This window comes from Eubalaena glacialis, chromosome 4, assembly GCF_028564815.1.
Source record: "Eubalaena glacialis isolate mEubGla1 chromosome 4, mEubGla1.1.hap2.+ XY, whole genome shotgun sequence".
NCBI classification, from domain to species: Eukaryota; Metazoa; Chordata; class Mammalia; order Artiodactyla; family Balaenidae; genus Eubalaena; species Eubalaena glacialis.
Genome location: NC_083719.1, coordinates 18,178,932 through 18,194,414, shown reverse-complemented (window position 1 = coordinate 18,194,414; position 15,483 = coordinate 18,178,932). Strand labels below are relative to the sequence as shown.

At 33.1% G+C, this 15,483-nt stretch overlaps 1 protein-coding gene across 2 annotated transcripts in view; it reads left to right on the top strand.

The window, feature by feature from the left end:
- CDH12 (cadherin 12) overlaps positions 1–15,192 on the top strand; it is a 269,372-nt gene extending 254,180 nt beyond the window's left edge. For both annotated transcript variants that reach the window (XM_061187673.1, XM_061187672.1), the window contains 4 exons: positions 3,820–3,941; positions 7,540–7,657; positions 11,533–11,784; positions 14,693–15,192. In XM_061187673.1, coding sequence (XP_061043656.1) covers positions 3,820–3,941; positions 7,540–7,657; positions 11,533–11,784; positions 14,693–15,192 — 992 coding nt within the window. The remainder of the gene's footprint in view (positions 1–3,819; positions 3,942–7,539; positions 7,658–11,532; positions 11,785–14,692) is intronic.
- Positions 15,193–15,483: the final 291 nt, after the last annotated feature.

Sequence of the window (15,483 nt, the reverse complement as noted above, 5' to 3'; positions counted from 1 at the left end):
TGAGTGATATTAGTCCATGCTTTGGTTTTTTTCTGATGTTTTAAATTGACTTTTGGTATTAAGAAATAACAAATAAGCTGGTGTTTTCTCCTCTATTTTCTGAAAGGGTTTGCAAAGAATTGATATTATGTGGTCTATAAGTAGTTGATAGACTTTCTCAGTGAAGCCATGAGGGCATGACTTTTTCTTGGTGGGGAGATTTTTAATTACAGTTTAATTTTTTCCACTTGTTTTAGGTCTATTAAGATTTTCTCTTTAATTTTGCGGTCACTTATGACAATTTATGTCTTCCTAGGAATTTGTCCAGTTCATCTATGTTAACTAAATTTTTGACATAAATTTATAATATTATTTTATAATATGTATTTCACTTATGGTATTTCACTGCTCCTTTATTATTGATTTTCATAATTTGGCCTTAATCTTTTTTATTTTCTTAGTTTAAGCCATACTTTAAAATACTACTAATAAGGCAGTTCTAACTCAAATTGACTCAAAAAGTTATGGGATTTGATTGAGATATCACCAAGGATAAAGAAAGAAGATCTAACAAAACATTCTTGAAGCCATGAGGGACAAAAATGGAATTAGTTATCAATTATTTTATCTGAGCCCAAAACTATTAATAAGCTAGTTATGCAATATAAGCAACATGGGTCAGTGATAATTGGAGTTTAAATGGCTTGACTACTAAGAACACAGCAATTAATTGTGTAATATTTTGGTTATTTAAAATTTACGAAGTTCATAATTGAATTTACTTTCTAAGTATTCAATGATAACTAGTTTCTAATTTGGCAAAGATTCGGATAATAATGCTCATGCCAAATCAAGTTTAAACAAATTTCATCCTTGCTGTTTCAAAGATTAGATGAGTCAGAAAGGAAATAAGTCATTACTTTTTCACATCATTTAATGAATTATAAATGAAAACATATATATATATATATTACTTTAATAAATATATTACTTTGTGAAAAGATCAATTCTTACTTGAGTATAGTAGTTCTCAAACAGAAATGTTACTATGTACCCAGACAGATTTACAAATATAAGGTGACATTTTTAAACATTTAACTATAAAAAGTTTTACAAATATGCAGTAGGAGAGAGAATTATATAATGAAACCCATAAACCCATCACTCATTTTCGACAGTATGAATAACTTGTCTTTGTTGTTATTATAGTTCTTCCTCTATTCTTGTTTGGGCATTTATTTTGTAATTTCCACAGTGATGACTAGTGACATTTAAAATTCAGTATTTCTACAAATCCTACAGTGCACAGGAAAATCTCACACAACAAAATATTTGTCTTAGATAGAATACCAAAAGCACACCTTTGAGAAACACTTTTAATAATAAGATGTTACAATACTGATCATATTTTGAGCCATAGTACTCATTGGGATAGATGTTCAAATCTATATTGCAGGAGGATAAATATTTAAAACTACCAAAAGGGAATTTTTCATGGGTAAAAATAAGCTTGAATTAATAACATATTTATACATTATAAAATTAAATCTGTACTATAAACATAATTATGAGAGAGGTCTTGCCCCATCCTCACACTAACTTAAAATAAAACTATAATCCTGAGGGGGAAAAAAACCACTTTCTTCTTCATATGTCCTTGGGACTTGTAAATTATGTACCAAGTAAAATAGGAAGTAGTGGCTGATTTGTACATTGTACAGAAGTTGAATAGGTTAATATATAATAGAGTTTAAAAGCATGGACTTGAAACTAGAACACTTGGATTCAAAACCCATCTTACCACTTTTAACTTGGAATTTTTGGAAGAGTTACATTCCCCCTCTGTTCTTCAGAGTTCCATATACAATAAGGGATAATAATGGTCTCTATATTAGAGTTGCCTGTGAAACCTAAATGAGCTTACTTGTGAAATGTGTCTTAGAATATGGGTACATTATAAGTATTATGAAGTATTAGGCATTGATTTTGCTGTAGTTTTTGATAATTTACAGTTTGTTTAGGAAAGTGAACCTAATTTAACCAAACTGTTGATTTTATCTGTATTTCATGATATGTGAATACTTAATACCAATAACAGAAGATGAGCTAGATCATCTCCACTAATGACAGTTGGTGATAAGAGTAATGATAATTTACCAAAACTAATCTAACATTCTGTAGAACACTCATTTAATACAACAAACTTAAAACCTTATGAATTAGCACCTATTAATACCACGAGTTGAAGAAAGATTAAATAACTTGTGAAAACTGAACCAAACCTTTTCTACCAGATAAGATAATGCCATGTAACCAATATTAATTTTTGAATAAATAGATATTTTTTGCATCCTTCTCCAAGATTACCAATACACTTTCTATAAACACAACCCATATTACAAAATATACCATTTCTCTTCCCTTTATGTTATCTGTGCCTGTACTGGTACACAGTGTTGGATTTCACTGTGTCATATATGAATATGTGAACATTTCTTAAGCTATGGCTGACGGTGCTTTTTATTTTTTTAGATAAATTTTAGCACAGCAGAATATTGTAGGCTTGTCAGAATCAGTCATGTGGTGAGATTTGTATGCATTCTTTAAAAGCATCCAGATAGAGATCTATGAGAATACTAACATTATGAATCTTCAGTGGCACTGCAGATGAAGAATCTAACACAATAACCAATCATTTAAAAAGGTCTGGTGGAATGAACATAATATTTGGATTTCCATAGTCCTGGGTTTGAATATTAACTCCCCATCCCTCTAGATGTGTGACTTTGGGCAAGATCCTTCGACAATTTGGGGCACTTTATCCATCTGTAAAACTTCATTAGGTAAAATAAATAAGTTGAAAGATGTGCATTATGTTATGCCTTATTAGTTTAATTATTTCTGGTCTTCTTCAGCAAATGACAGAGAGGCCGGTAATATATCACAGGCTGGGGCTAAAAATTGTGATGGAATTTTGGCAGAGATAATTTTTCAAACTAAACGCTGTTTATTCTTTCCTTTCTTATCACCAGCAAGTAATTTCAGGGTGCATCATAGTTTTCCACAATCTATCTCTTACTTCTACTTCCTTAAATTTATTTTAATTTTCGTCTATGCAAAGCAATCTCTCCTTCATTCTTGGAGTTTATCATCCTTTTTTGGAGGAATCATTTTGAGAGAGTTATTTAAATATGTAGATGATACTACCCAATAAAGTTATAGACAAAACATAGAAAAACATATGTTTTATCCAGTGAAAAATATCACTATTAGTGAAGATTGATCCTGTGAACTAACCCTGGTATGATGGCTACACTTGTGATGAAATACCAGCTAAATGTTTGACCTTAACTTTGGTGTTGATTTTCAGGGATAAGTACTGGTATAGTGCACTGCTGGTGCTCTGACAGTGTGACATTGATAGAGCCAGTATTCATCTTTTTTTTAATAATTAAAAAAAATTATTTTTTACTGGAGTATACTTGATTAACGATGTTGTGTTAGTTTCAGGTGTACAGCAAAGTGATTCATTATACATATACATGTATCTATTCTTTTTCAAATTTTTTTCCCATTTAGATTATTACAGAATATTGAGCAGAGGTCCCTGTGCTATACAGTAGGTCCTTGTTGGTTATCTGTTTTAAATATAGCAGTGTCTGCATGTAAATCCATCTTTTTATCATTTATATTTGGCACAATGCCTCAGCTTTCCATAAAGGAAAGGTCATTTGGATTCCATATGAATGCTGATTTTTTAAAATGTTAATGCTATTTACTATAAGAGCAATAACTGATCAGATTTTGTAATCATCTTTTCTCCTTTTATGTTTTTAACAGGTAACCCATTATTAACCAGCAGAGTCAACATATTAATTAATGTCCTAGATGTCAATGAATTTCCTCCCGAAATATCTGTGCCATATGAGACAGCTGTGTGTGAAAATGCCAAACCAGGACAGGTATCTTGTCAATATTGTTAATTAAGAGTGTATAAACACCCACTATATGCATGTGTTTTAGGTTATATGACCTTGCATGAATATACACACATGGATCTTATGTCTTCATAAAAGAAACCATAAAAGATAGTAAATTCTTTTGAATTAATGGTATGTTTTGGATGTGTGGTTAATACCACAGGGGATAAAGTGATGATGGCCTAGTGAATATTCTTTGTATAACTAAAAGTTCTAGGATTGCAGATTCTGCTGTTTTCCATTTGTATACTGTGGAATTTCTAAAGAACTTGTGACTATAAATCCAGGAAGCAAGCAACTTTAGACTACATTCTTCTATAGTATTTTTTGCTTTGGTCACATGCTTTTATGAAGGGGTGCATAAAAATTCTTAAGCCCTTGAAAAATGGACAGCTTTCTCTGGTGGCCTTGAGTAGAGCATCCGGGTTATTCGAAATATCTGAATTACATTTTCTTATTAAGTATTGCTCTGGAGGGAGGTTCTAGTGGGGAGAGGATATGAGGAAGGACCATACAGTTGATGAAAGCTATCGTCAAAATCCTAGCATTTATGTGGATCATGGTGGATAGCTAGCTTTTTTCTACACTATTATAAATGAATGAGTGAATATATAATATGATATGATATAATATAATGTAATATAACATAATATAATAGGAACCAGTCATGAGCAAATGGTAAGAGTGTGATATGAAACAAGAATATAATTAATCCAATATTGTATACCTAGGTTCCAAAAGAAAAATACATCAGTATGCTTTGCTTTGCTGTCTATTTCAATTACCTTTAAATAGCATAACTACTCATTTAAGTAAATTTGAAGTTTTAATTCTTACTTGAAGAAATATCTCAATATTTAAAATGGTATCTTTATTGAAAAAGGTCCTTTTTTAATATCTAGTATTTGTTTCAATTTGAATGTTTTCTGCTGCTTCATAGAATATTTGTCCCATAGTTCTAATCCTGTGATGTTCACTAGCCTTATAGGTATTAAATTAATATTAAATAAAAGTTAAAGTAAATGTTCTCATTCACACATGCCCCATTTCAAGTGCTCAGTAGCTGTATGAGACGAGTGGCTACCATCTTTATCAGTATAGATGTAGAGTATTTCCATCAGTACAGAAACTTCTAGTGGACCGTGCTGCTTTATTACTGCTTTTGATAATTTGGGGAAAGTATTAACTTTATTACAGTATGACTTAGGCATATTTTCCCAAGTGATAAATTTGGATCGTTAATTTTGAATAGACACAGAAATAAATTTTTTAAAAGTTTTAATGCTTTATCACTTTAAATGCATCCAAAATTTACATGGGGTGAACCTAGTGCCTGATTTATTGCCTGAAATAGTAGATGCTGCATAAATGTTTACATAAATAAATAACCTGAACTGGTTATTTGCAGAGTTATAAGAGGTTTACCAAAATTCTACAACTTAGCTATTCTCCACTTTTCAGAGCCTTCTACGGCCACCCCAAAAATCCAATCCTTTATTTTTAGGTAATTTAGGAATATTAATTATTTCACAGCAATCAGAATTTTATAATGCACTAAGTGAAAGCTTTTTGGAAATAGAACTCTATTTAATGCTTCTATGTTTCTCCAGTAAATTAAAGAGTTTAAAAAGTTGGGAATAGTAGAAATTATTAGAGATAACTTGATTTTCTTATATTTAGACAAAGTGGTAAGGAATCTGTGTGGACATTGGAAGCTCTTTTTTTGGGCATTCTGCATCCTATTGGGCCACATTTCCATACAAAACATAACCCTGAAATGTCTGAAATGTAGTATATGAGCATTTTCTGCTTTTGACCCCAGCCATCCTGACCCTTGTCTAGAAACTATGCATAGGAACTATCTATCTCTTCTGGACTATAATTGAATATGCATGCATGTATATATGTACGTATGCCTTATTTATCTATGTATCTATCTATCTATGTGTCTATCCATCTATCTATCTTCAAAAGAAGTAAGAGAAAAGAAAGATGATGCTATATAAATCAATAGTGATTTATATGATGAACCAATGAAGTACGGGAGTTGTTTTACTTAGGGCAATAACTCTCGTGTCAATTACAGATAAGTACCAGTTTATACCAAAAATTTTATCTCCGTATGCTGTTTTAAAGGATGTTTCTTCATTGTAAAGTTATGTTCTTGATAAGTTTTGATGTTAATTTAGTAAATAATTGTGCTAGTTGATAGCAAAGGCAAAACAAAACAGAACTTCACAAATTAATTCCCACATAATTTAAAGAAATTTTATGGGTGAGATATAGTAATCTGAGCACATGTGAAGGAAAGTTGAAGTTTTACAGGGTCTGTATGGTAATTATTTGACTAAATTGCCGTATTTAGCCTTCGGTGTTGAATCCATGACAATTCTAAAGGCTAAATAGATCCTGTGTGACTGATTTACACTAAAATAGGGAACTGAATTTCTCATTAGAGGACCCATTGTCAAAATACAAACTACTAGTACTTCACTAGACACTCGAAGCCCCAGTGTATACATTTGTGTGTTCCTGTGTGTTTCTGTGTGTGCCTATGAGCACACACAGCTATATGGGAAGGTAGATCATAGTCATAAGACTGGGTTTCAACCATGGAATAAAAACAAAAAGGGATAAATAACTGACATGTTTAATGGCATCAATCTAAGAGCACAGGATGCAGGCTTTGCCCACTGGGAGCAGGATGTCGTACTTGAAATCAAAGGTCTTCCTCTGGCAAATTCAAACTTAGTCTAAGAGTGTGGTCACCTGAGCAGCACACTGCTTTTATCCTCTTTGGCACACACTTCCTGAAATTCTTCCTGATGCAAAACCATTGGATATGTTAATAAATAAATACCTCAAAGCCATTCTGGTTTGCTTACGTATATAGTGAATTATCAGTTTCATAGTTTGGCTCTTGGAAGTTAACCTCCAAATTCTTAAGGACATCTCATTGAAGTATCAGAATTTTAACTACTTAGATTACACACTTATGGGAACAATTTAAGAAAAATTTTGAAACAAGGTTGGCCATACTTACTTCTTAAGAAAAAAAATTCTATGAAAACACAATTTGTATCTTATCGACTGGGGGAAAAGAAACATAACAACAAAAACAGATCTACATCCTGTGTATCTCTTTCTCATCATTTTACTTAGTTATGAAAATAAAACTCATTCTCACAAACATAACGATACTAAAATTTTGCTTTGCAAGGACTTTTAAATAATCGGGTTAGAAAGCATTTATTTCATGTAATTTAAAATGCAAGCAAGTACATTTTAATTTTATTTTGCTTATTAGTGAGAATTTTCAATGTCATTAACCTTTTTAGTTATGTAGATATCGATTTGGAATTAGCCCATACCCTATACTTGTACCTGCCATTATTAACTGTAAATATTTAGCTATTTGTTTATATAAAATATTTGTAAATAATTGGCCTACTGATATGAATTTGAAAAATGTCATTTCTGTTTACTTGCATGTTTCATTAAATAAACTTATTAGCTTGGTGTGTAGAGTTCCCTTTGAAACTGATGACTGATTTCAAGTCTCATCTCAACTTTGTTTCAGATAATTCAGATAGTCAGCGCTGCAGACCGAGATCTTTCACCTGCTGGGCAGCAATTCTCCTTTAAATTATCACCTGAAGCTGCCATCAAACCAAATTTTACAGTTCGTGACTTCAGAAGTAAGTTTAACCACATAAAAATTTACCTTTTATCATGCAACTTTGTAAAAGGACACAAAGGAGGAAATCCATGCTCTTCCTAAAAGCACTCAAGCTCATAAAATATAGAAATCCATATATAAGAAATACAAAATTTTATGGCTACCAGTAAACTAAATGTTAACCTATATAGACTATATCTAATGAGACAAATTACTTCCATTTATAATGTGGACATTCCCTTAATGAGTCAAACAAACAATAGGCTATCTGGGAAATTGAATACTTTTCATGTTTCAAATATACATTCGTTCTACATGCACTGCTTGTACATACAAGTAACTGTTTTATTTGAATAACACATGGTATGGCACAGGTCAAGAATACAGGCTTTGTAATGAGAATGATATAGGTTTTCACTCCCACTGCATTACTACCTAATGGCAGATTATTGATATATTAAATTATACTAAAGAATTTCAACCTCATAGTTAAAATAAATTAACCTCATGGTTTATTTATTAAATAAAATAATGTATGCAAATCCTTTAACACAATGCCTAAAACCTATTACCTTTAAGGTAATTTTAGCTACCACCTCTGCCATCATAACTACACTTACATTTCTACCACCACTGCTACTACCATCACTATCACTAATACTAATATTATCACGTCTGCTGCTACTACAATCTACAAAAATATAAAGGACACTGGATTAGATATAATAAGGCTAAGTACTGATCAGTTGCTCTGACTTTATTTGTTCTGTGACTTTGGATATTTTATCTCTTCTAAGTTTCTGTAGACATAATATAGGGAATAAAAACTCCTGAGTTCATAGTATTGGGTAGAAAAAAGCTAATTCTTGCTAGATTCTATGCTTATGGAACAAATGAACAAGTGATAAGATGGATGATATAATGATGGTGATGATTGATAGGAATCAAAGGATGCTTTGAGAAAGTTAAAGTTAGTTTTCTTCAAATACTTGGGGGAAGGAAATTAGAGTCACAGAAGGAAATTCAGTAAGATTTACGCCATCTAATAACGTAATGTGAGGAATGGCTGGGAATGAAACAAGGTCCCAATTATGAAAGGCCTAATAGGTAGGGATACCACATGTTTTATCATGAAAACTGGAGTATGTTTGAGAATAGCAGTGGACAGTGTTTGTAATTTTAATTAGAGCAGCACACCTAAAATAGGGCTGTCCAAGTCAAACTGGACCATACAGTCAACCTGTCTACAAGTCATTTAAAGAGTGTATAACTTAAATCCAATGACCTGAGAAGTCTTTGAAGGGTTTACACAAGAGTTTAACATATTCAGATTTGCACTTTAGCAAATCAGTCTGGATGCAGTGTGGAAAAGACAATAGAAGGATACAAGACTACTTCTGATACTATTGTAGAAAATGGATGAGAGAATCTTGGATTAGGATAATCCAGTGGATTAAGGTAATGGCTGTGAGGATAGAGGTAAGTGGTTGGAGATAGAATACATAGAGCTTCATTCTAGATCTCCTAGATTCCATATGTAAATATGATGAAGAAGAAGACTAATAAGACTTCTAGATCATTGGCTTGGGTAACTAAGTAGATGGTCACATCATTCAGGAACGAAAGTATTGACTATTTTCCACCATTTTATCTTTGCTGGAGAATCTATATATGATTAATCATAATAATATGAATCAGATCATCTTGCCTCAAAGTATAGTATTTTGTCATGATCTCAACATGTATTTGCCACTCATGCCATTTACCTTATCCCCTGTTTTATCTTGATATATTTTAAGTGTAATTGTAAGTTTTTTTGTTTAAGTGGATAGACACATTTTTTTCACCTTTTTTTTTTCTTGTGAGAACATTTAAGTTCTATTCTTTTAGCAAATTTCAATTATACTGTGCAGTGTTATCAATTACAGTCACCATGCTATATGTCAGATCCTCAGACTTTATTCATCTTATAGCTGATAGTTTGTACCCTTTTACCAACCTCTCCCTATTTCTCCCACCCCCAGCCCCTGGCAACCATTTTTCTACTTTCTATTTCTATGAGTTCTGCTTTTTTTTTTTTCTTACATTCCGCATATAAGTGTTACCATGCAGTATTTGTCTTTGTCTGGTCTATTTCACTAGCATAATACCCTCCAGCTTCATCCATGTAGTCACAAATGGCAGGGTTTCCTTCTTTTTTATGGCTGAATAATATTCCATTGTGTGTATATACAATATATATCGCATTTTCTTTATCTGTCAATCGATGGAAACCATTTTATGGGTGAAAACGAGGTTTAATATGTCTTTTTTCTTCCCACCATGGACAGCATAATGAATTCTATAGGGTCACATATCAATAATAATACTGGGTTGAAAATAAATCTTTAAAAAAGGGGAGACTGCCTTTTGACATAACATGTTCAAGAATATCAAACCCTTAGCTCCCTAAGTGCAAATACACCGGAGTCTCTGACTTCCTATTTCTATTAATCACTTTCACCCAGGTTTCAGGCTTTAATCCTTGACTGTTCCTTTCCCCAGACTCAAGTATACAACCATCAATGGCTGCAGATTTCAATATTGATTCAACTAGTCCCCATTTTTCTATTCCTACTGTCAACACAAGTGCCTAACACCACTGAATCTTAGTGGGAATATTATAATAGACATTTGGCAGGTTTATATTTTGTTTCTCAATTTAAAAATATCCTCTGTGTAATGACAAATTGATATTCCCCTGCCAAATTCTATCTTATCACATAAAGTTTTCTCAGTTTTGTGCTTCCTACTGAAATGGGTATAGAGAAGGTGCCTAATTTTTCATTGTTGAAATTAGAATCTACAAATAGAATGAATGGAATATTACTGATATCGTAACATTTTTTTGACATACTTGTATTTTAATGAGTACTATATCTTTCTAAAATTATTTTACCTGATTCCAAAGTGGGTATCATGTATGGCTACAATGGACTAAATATTAGTACATTTCTAAAAAACAGCAAAATGTTTCTGGGAGTGACTTCAATAGACTCAAAAAATGAAATAGTGTTATGAATAAAACAAAAATTCCACTTTTCTGTACAGAAATAAAAGAAGAAAAGAACAACTGCATGCAAAATAACACTTTCAATAGAAATATTAGTTGTACTAATATAAAATTTTAAATTCTTATTGCCTTGGATTATTCCAAGTAAATGTTGTATCGTCATTGTATCAAAATTAAAATGAAGTACTTTTGTGGTTATATTAAAGTGATGATTATTATAATTCATGATATTTAAAAATTTTAATGAATCGATGTTTTTCACACATTTTATTTTCCTTTCCATGTTTCTTATGCTGTTTTGCAAAAGTGAAAAATATATATATATATATATTCACACATATACATATATATGTATTATAGATATGGATTAGGGAAAAATAAAAAATCAAGCTTTATCTGAACTATTATATTGATATTTGTCAATTGTAAAGAACAGGTTCTTAGGTAAGATGTTATACTGACTCATCCTTTGTAATCTTGGTTCTTCTAATCATGTAAGAAAACATCCGCTGACGTATTTTTTTCTCTGTGAGATTTTGATGTCAGAAAAAATTGTCTGTCAACACAACATACTCTTGTCTTGTAAACAGTTTTCGATTCTTTCTGGATAGAAAATTTAATTCGTACACCAGACAAGATTAATGTTTCTTCTTTTCCTATGGATTGTTTTGAATACAATTTGATGACATTTTGGCAGCTTTCATAATGATAAAAGAAAGAATTAAAATATGGATGTATTTTACTGACTCAAGAAGAGCTTCCTACTGTTTAACAGATACCAACTTGAAGATCTGAAGGGATGCTCGTGGTAACCATCTTATCATAAATGTCATGTTTTGTAGACAACACAGCTGGCATTGAAACCCGAAGAAATGGATACAGCCGCAGGCAGCAGGAGTTGTATTTCCTCCCTGTTGTGATAGAAGACAGCAGTTATCCTGTCCAGAGCAGCACAAACACAGTGACTATTCGAGTGTGTAGATGTGACTCTGATGGCACCATCCTGTCTTGTAACGTGGAAGCCATTTTTCTTCCTGTAGGACTTAGCACTGGGGCTTTGATTGCAATCCTACTGTGCATTGTTATACTCTTAGGTTGGTTTCAATGTTACTCACATATTCTCCCTCTCTCTCTCCCCCTCCCTTGTTTGTGTATCTCACTCCTCATTTTACCATGTAAATCAGTTTTTCTTCATTGAGATGCTACATCTGGATAGAAGGAAGACTATCTAGCTATACTGAATTATATAATTATTATTAAAGTTAATTATATTATGAGTGTTAATTTTCTATTTTATTCCACATGGAAATATACCAATAGAAATAAATCAATAACATCATCAAAAATATAAAAGTATGTTCAAGCCCTAGGGAATTTTCAAGTAATAACAGTTTGTGGCACTTGCTGCGATGAACTTTTCTATGACAAATATCTCATTTGCAGCAACGGTTTCAAATTCATGTTTTACATCCTAGTAATTATTGCTGCCTAATAAAGTGTGGTATAACCTTTAAAATGATACTAGATGAACAGTAGTTGTCAAATACCAGTTTGATAAAGAAACAAAGAAAAGAGAAAGAACAGGAAAGAAGTAGAAGGTAAAAGCACCTCCAATTTTTTTTTTTCCTGTCTAAAGTGCTGGCCAGACACAATTCTTATTCCACTTTTCTCAGATCTCCTCACATCAAAAACTCTAACCATTCCCACTAGAACAGAACAGAACACAGTGCAATATCAAGAAGTGCAGCAAAGGGAAAGGATTGAAGTAAATGTATTCTGTAACATCTCTGTGAGAATGAAAACCTACTTTAGGGGCTTCCCTCTTCCATCAGCTCTGTTCAGCTGACTGTATTTCATTTATTCATTCGCTGCCAGATTCACAAAAGCAAAGACAGATTTTCTATTTTTCTAAGCATTCCTTTAAATTAAAATTGCAACAGAAGTACAGTTGGGCACTGTGGGATCAGCTTATATATTCATGTTTATTATTTAACCAAAATATTCTGACAAATGTACATACCTACCTTTATCTCTAGGATAGAAAATAGAATTTAAAAAACTTACTAGGGTGTAAAGCATGGTACAAGGCATTATATACTAATTTGTGAAGAACATTCTGTGAGTCAGAAGCTCATTTTGGTTTGGAGGGTAAAGTTCTGGTCCAATTTGCATGATGCAGATATTAATTCCACGCAAATAACCTTGATGTGTAGAACAAAGTATTCTTTATGTCCTTAAAATTTAGAATTATAAATTATATCTGACATCTGTTTGTGCTGATGATATAAACCCCTTTAAAAGGGAAGATGCAAAATAATGTTCTCACACCTGAAGTTGAGCAAGATCAATTAGGTGTTTAACTTCAAAACAAGAGCTTCTTTTTCATACTCTTGGGGGCTGTCTGAGTCCCAGAGTATTTCCGTGTCCACCTAGCATGATTTGGCATATCCTGGATGCTCGTCTATGTCCTCTTTGGCCCTCTTACAGTGTAACAATTCATGTTGCTTAGGTTAGCATGACCACATACTGTCATCAGCCACTCATTCATCCAAACATTTACCCAGTGTCCACCCTGCTCCTAGCTGTGGATTGCTAGTACACAGCTGCGAATGTTGACACTCTTAGTCTTGCCATGGAGTCTGCTTACAAATCCATCTATTCTTTGATCTCCTTAGCCAATCTCATACTCCTTTAGATCTTCCAGTAGATGCTTAGCCATTTTAATGTCTTTTTTAGGGTGAGAGGTAGCATGAGAATCTTGTGGTGCTTGGGAACTTCTATTTGACCCTCAAGCACATCTAACTAGTCTCTTTCTCAGCCATAGATACTCTAAAGCCATTTTATACATATGCAGCATTTCTCTGTGAGGTTTACAGTCTCTCACACACTCTCTGGGTGAACAAACAATAGTGCTTTTAGTTCTGAGATTTGCCTAAAGCCTGGAAGGAGTGCAGAGTGCTAAACATCTCTGCAAGGCCCATTGTACAGAAGCTCTACCTATATCTCCTCTGTCTTCCACCTTAATTTTGGAAGAAGAGGGAATAAACGGGCTTTTATCATCATGCAGTCTCCTACTTTCTAATCCTATGACAAAAGTCTTCCTTCCAGACTCTGTTATGGTAAATCAAACGCTTTGGCTTTCAATCTATTGCCACCACTATGGAGGAGAGGAGGGGAGTATCATGCTGGGCAAAGCTGAGCACTGACTTCACGGTGTGAATCTGTGCTTATTTACTCCCAGAAAAAAATAAACACTGTTGATGTAATGATGGCTGTGAGCTGATGGGGAACAAAGAGATATTCAATAATGAGGGTCTATAAATTAACTATTTCAAAATATTATCTTTCTTCAAGAAGGTAACCTGAATACTAGACATTTGGTTTGGAAAATATCTCAATATGGTAGGACACAGAAATTTAAATAATTTGTGGTCTCAGTTGACATAAGTTGAAAAGCTAAGGCCCTTATATTCTATATTCTTTCTCTCTCTCTTTCTTGTTTATTGCAATTAATAGTGATTGTCACGTGATTTGTGTTTATTTCATTATAAATACAGTAATGTTAACAACTGAGAAATATAGGTATGAATAATATCTGTGTTAGCTATGGGCAAACAATATTCAAGTTTTATTACTTCAATACTATACAGTTCTCTGTACGATTGAAACAACCATTCTTTTCTTTCTTTTTAAATTTTGTAACGCACACTTTTTACCTGACACTGAGATATTTAAATACAATACATGTTAAATATAAGGCTACAATTGTTTGATTTTGTGAATAATTTTGCTATGGTTTCATATTAGCTACAATTTCAAAATGAAGTTGAATTTAAACAATGAAAAAAAGTCAACATAGATATGATCCTTATAGATTACAGTATGTTTACTTTGAAAATAATAGGGTACCAATAAAAACACTCAGCCAGCCCTGATCAATTTTATTTTTTATGGAGAGATGGGCTGACATATTCTCACATTGCAATTTTTGTCTTGTTCTAGCCATAGTTGTGCTGTATGTAGCTCTGCGAAGGCAGAAGAAGAAAGACACCCTGATGACCTCTAAAGAAGACATCAGAGACAATGTTATCCATTATGATGATGAAGGAGGCGGGGAGGAGGACACCCAGGCTTTCGACATTGGTGCTCTGAGAAACCCAAAAGTGATTGAAGATAACAAAATTCGCAGGGATATAAAACCAGACTCTCTCTGTTTGCCTCGTCAGAGACCACCAGTGGAAGATAATGCAGACATAAGGGATTTCATTAATCAAAGGCTACAGGAAAATGATGTGGACCCCACCGCCCCACCATACGATTCATTGGCAACATATGCCTATGAAGGCAATGGATCAGTAGCCGACTCTCTTAGCTCCATAGGGTCTCTGACCATGGAAGCGGACCAGGACTACACCTATCTAACAGACTGGGGACCGCACTTTAAAGTCTTGGCAGACATGTTTGGTGAAGAAGAGAGTTATAACACTGATAAAGTCACTTAGGGGAGAAGCAAAGGCTAAAACACAACCAACAAAATAAATTTAAGAGAAAGGAACATAAATAGAAATCACACTTCTACACACACACCACACACACACACACACACACAAACACACATACCGGGCTTTCTAGGACAAGATTCCTTTGATTATTTGGTTTCTAGCAAGTTGCTATATTTATCATATTGTCAGTTTTGGTTTATTCTGCCAACACAAGGTAATTCCTAAAATGTGTACTTGCTTGGTTTTGTTTTGTTATTTTGGAAACACACTGAGACAAGCTCAGGCCTATTA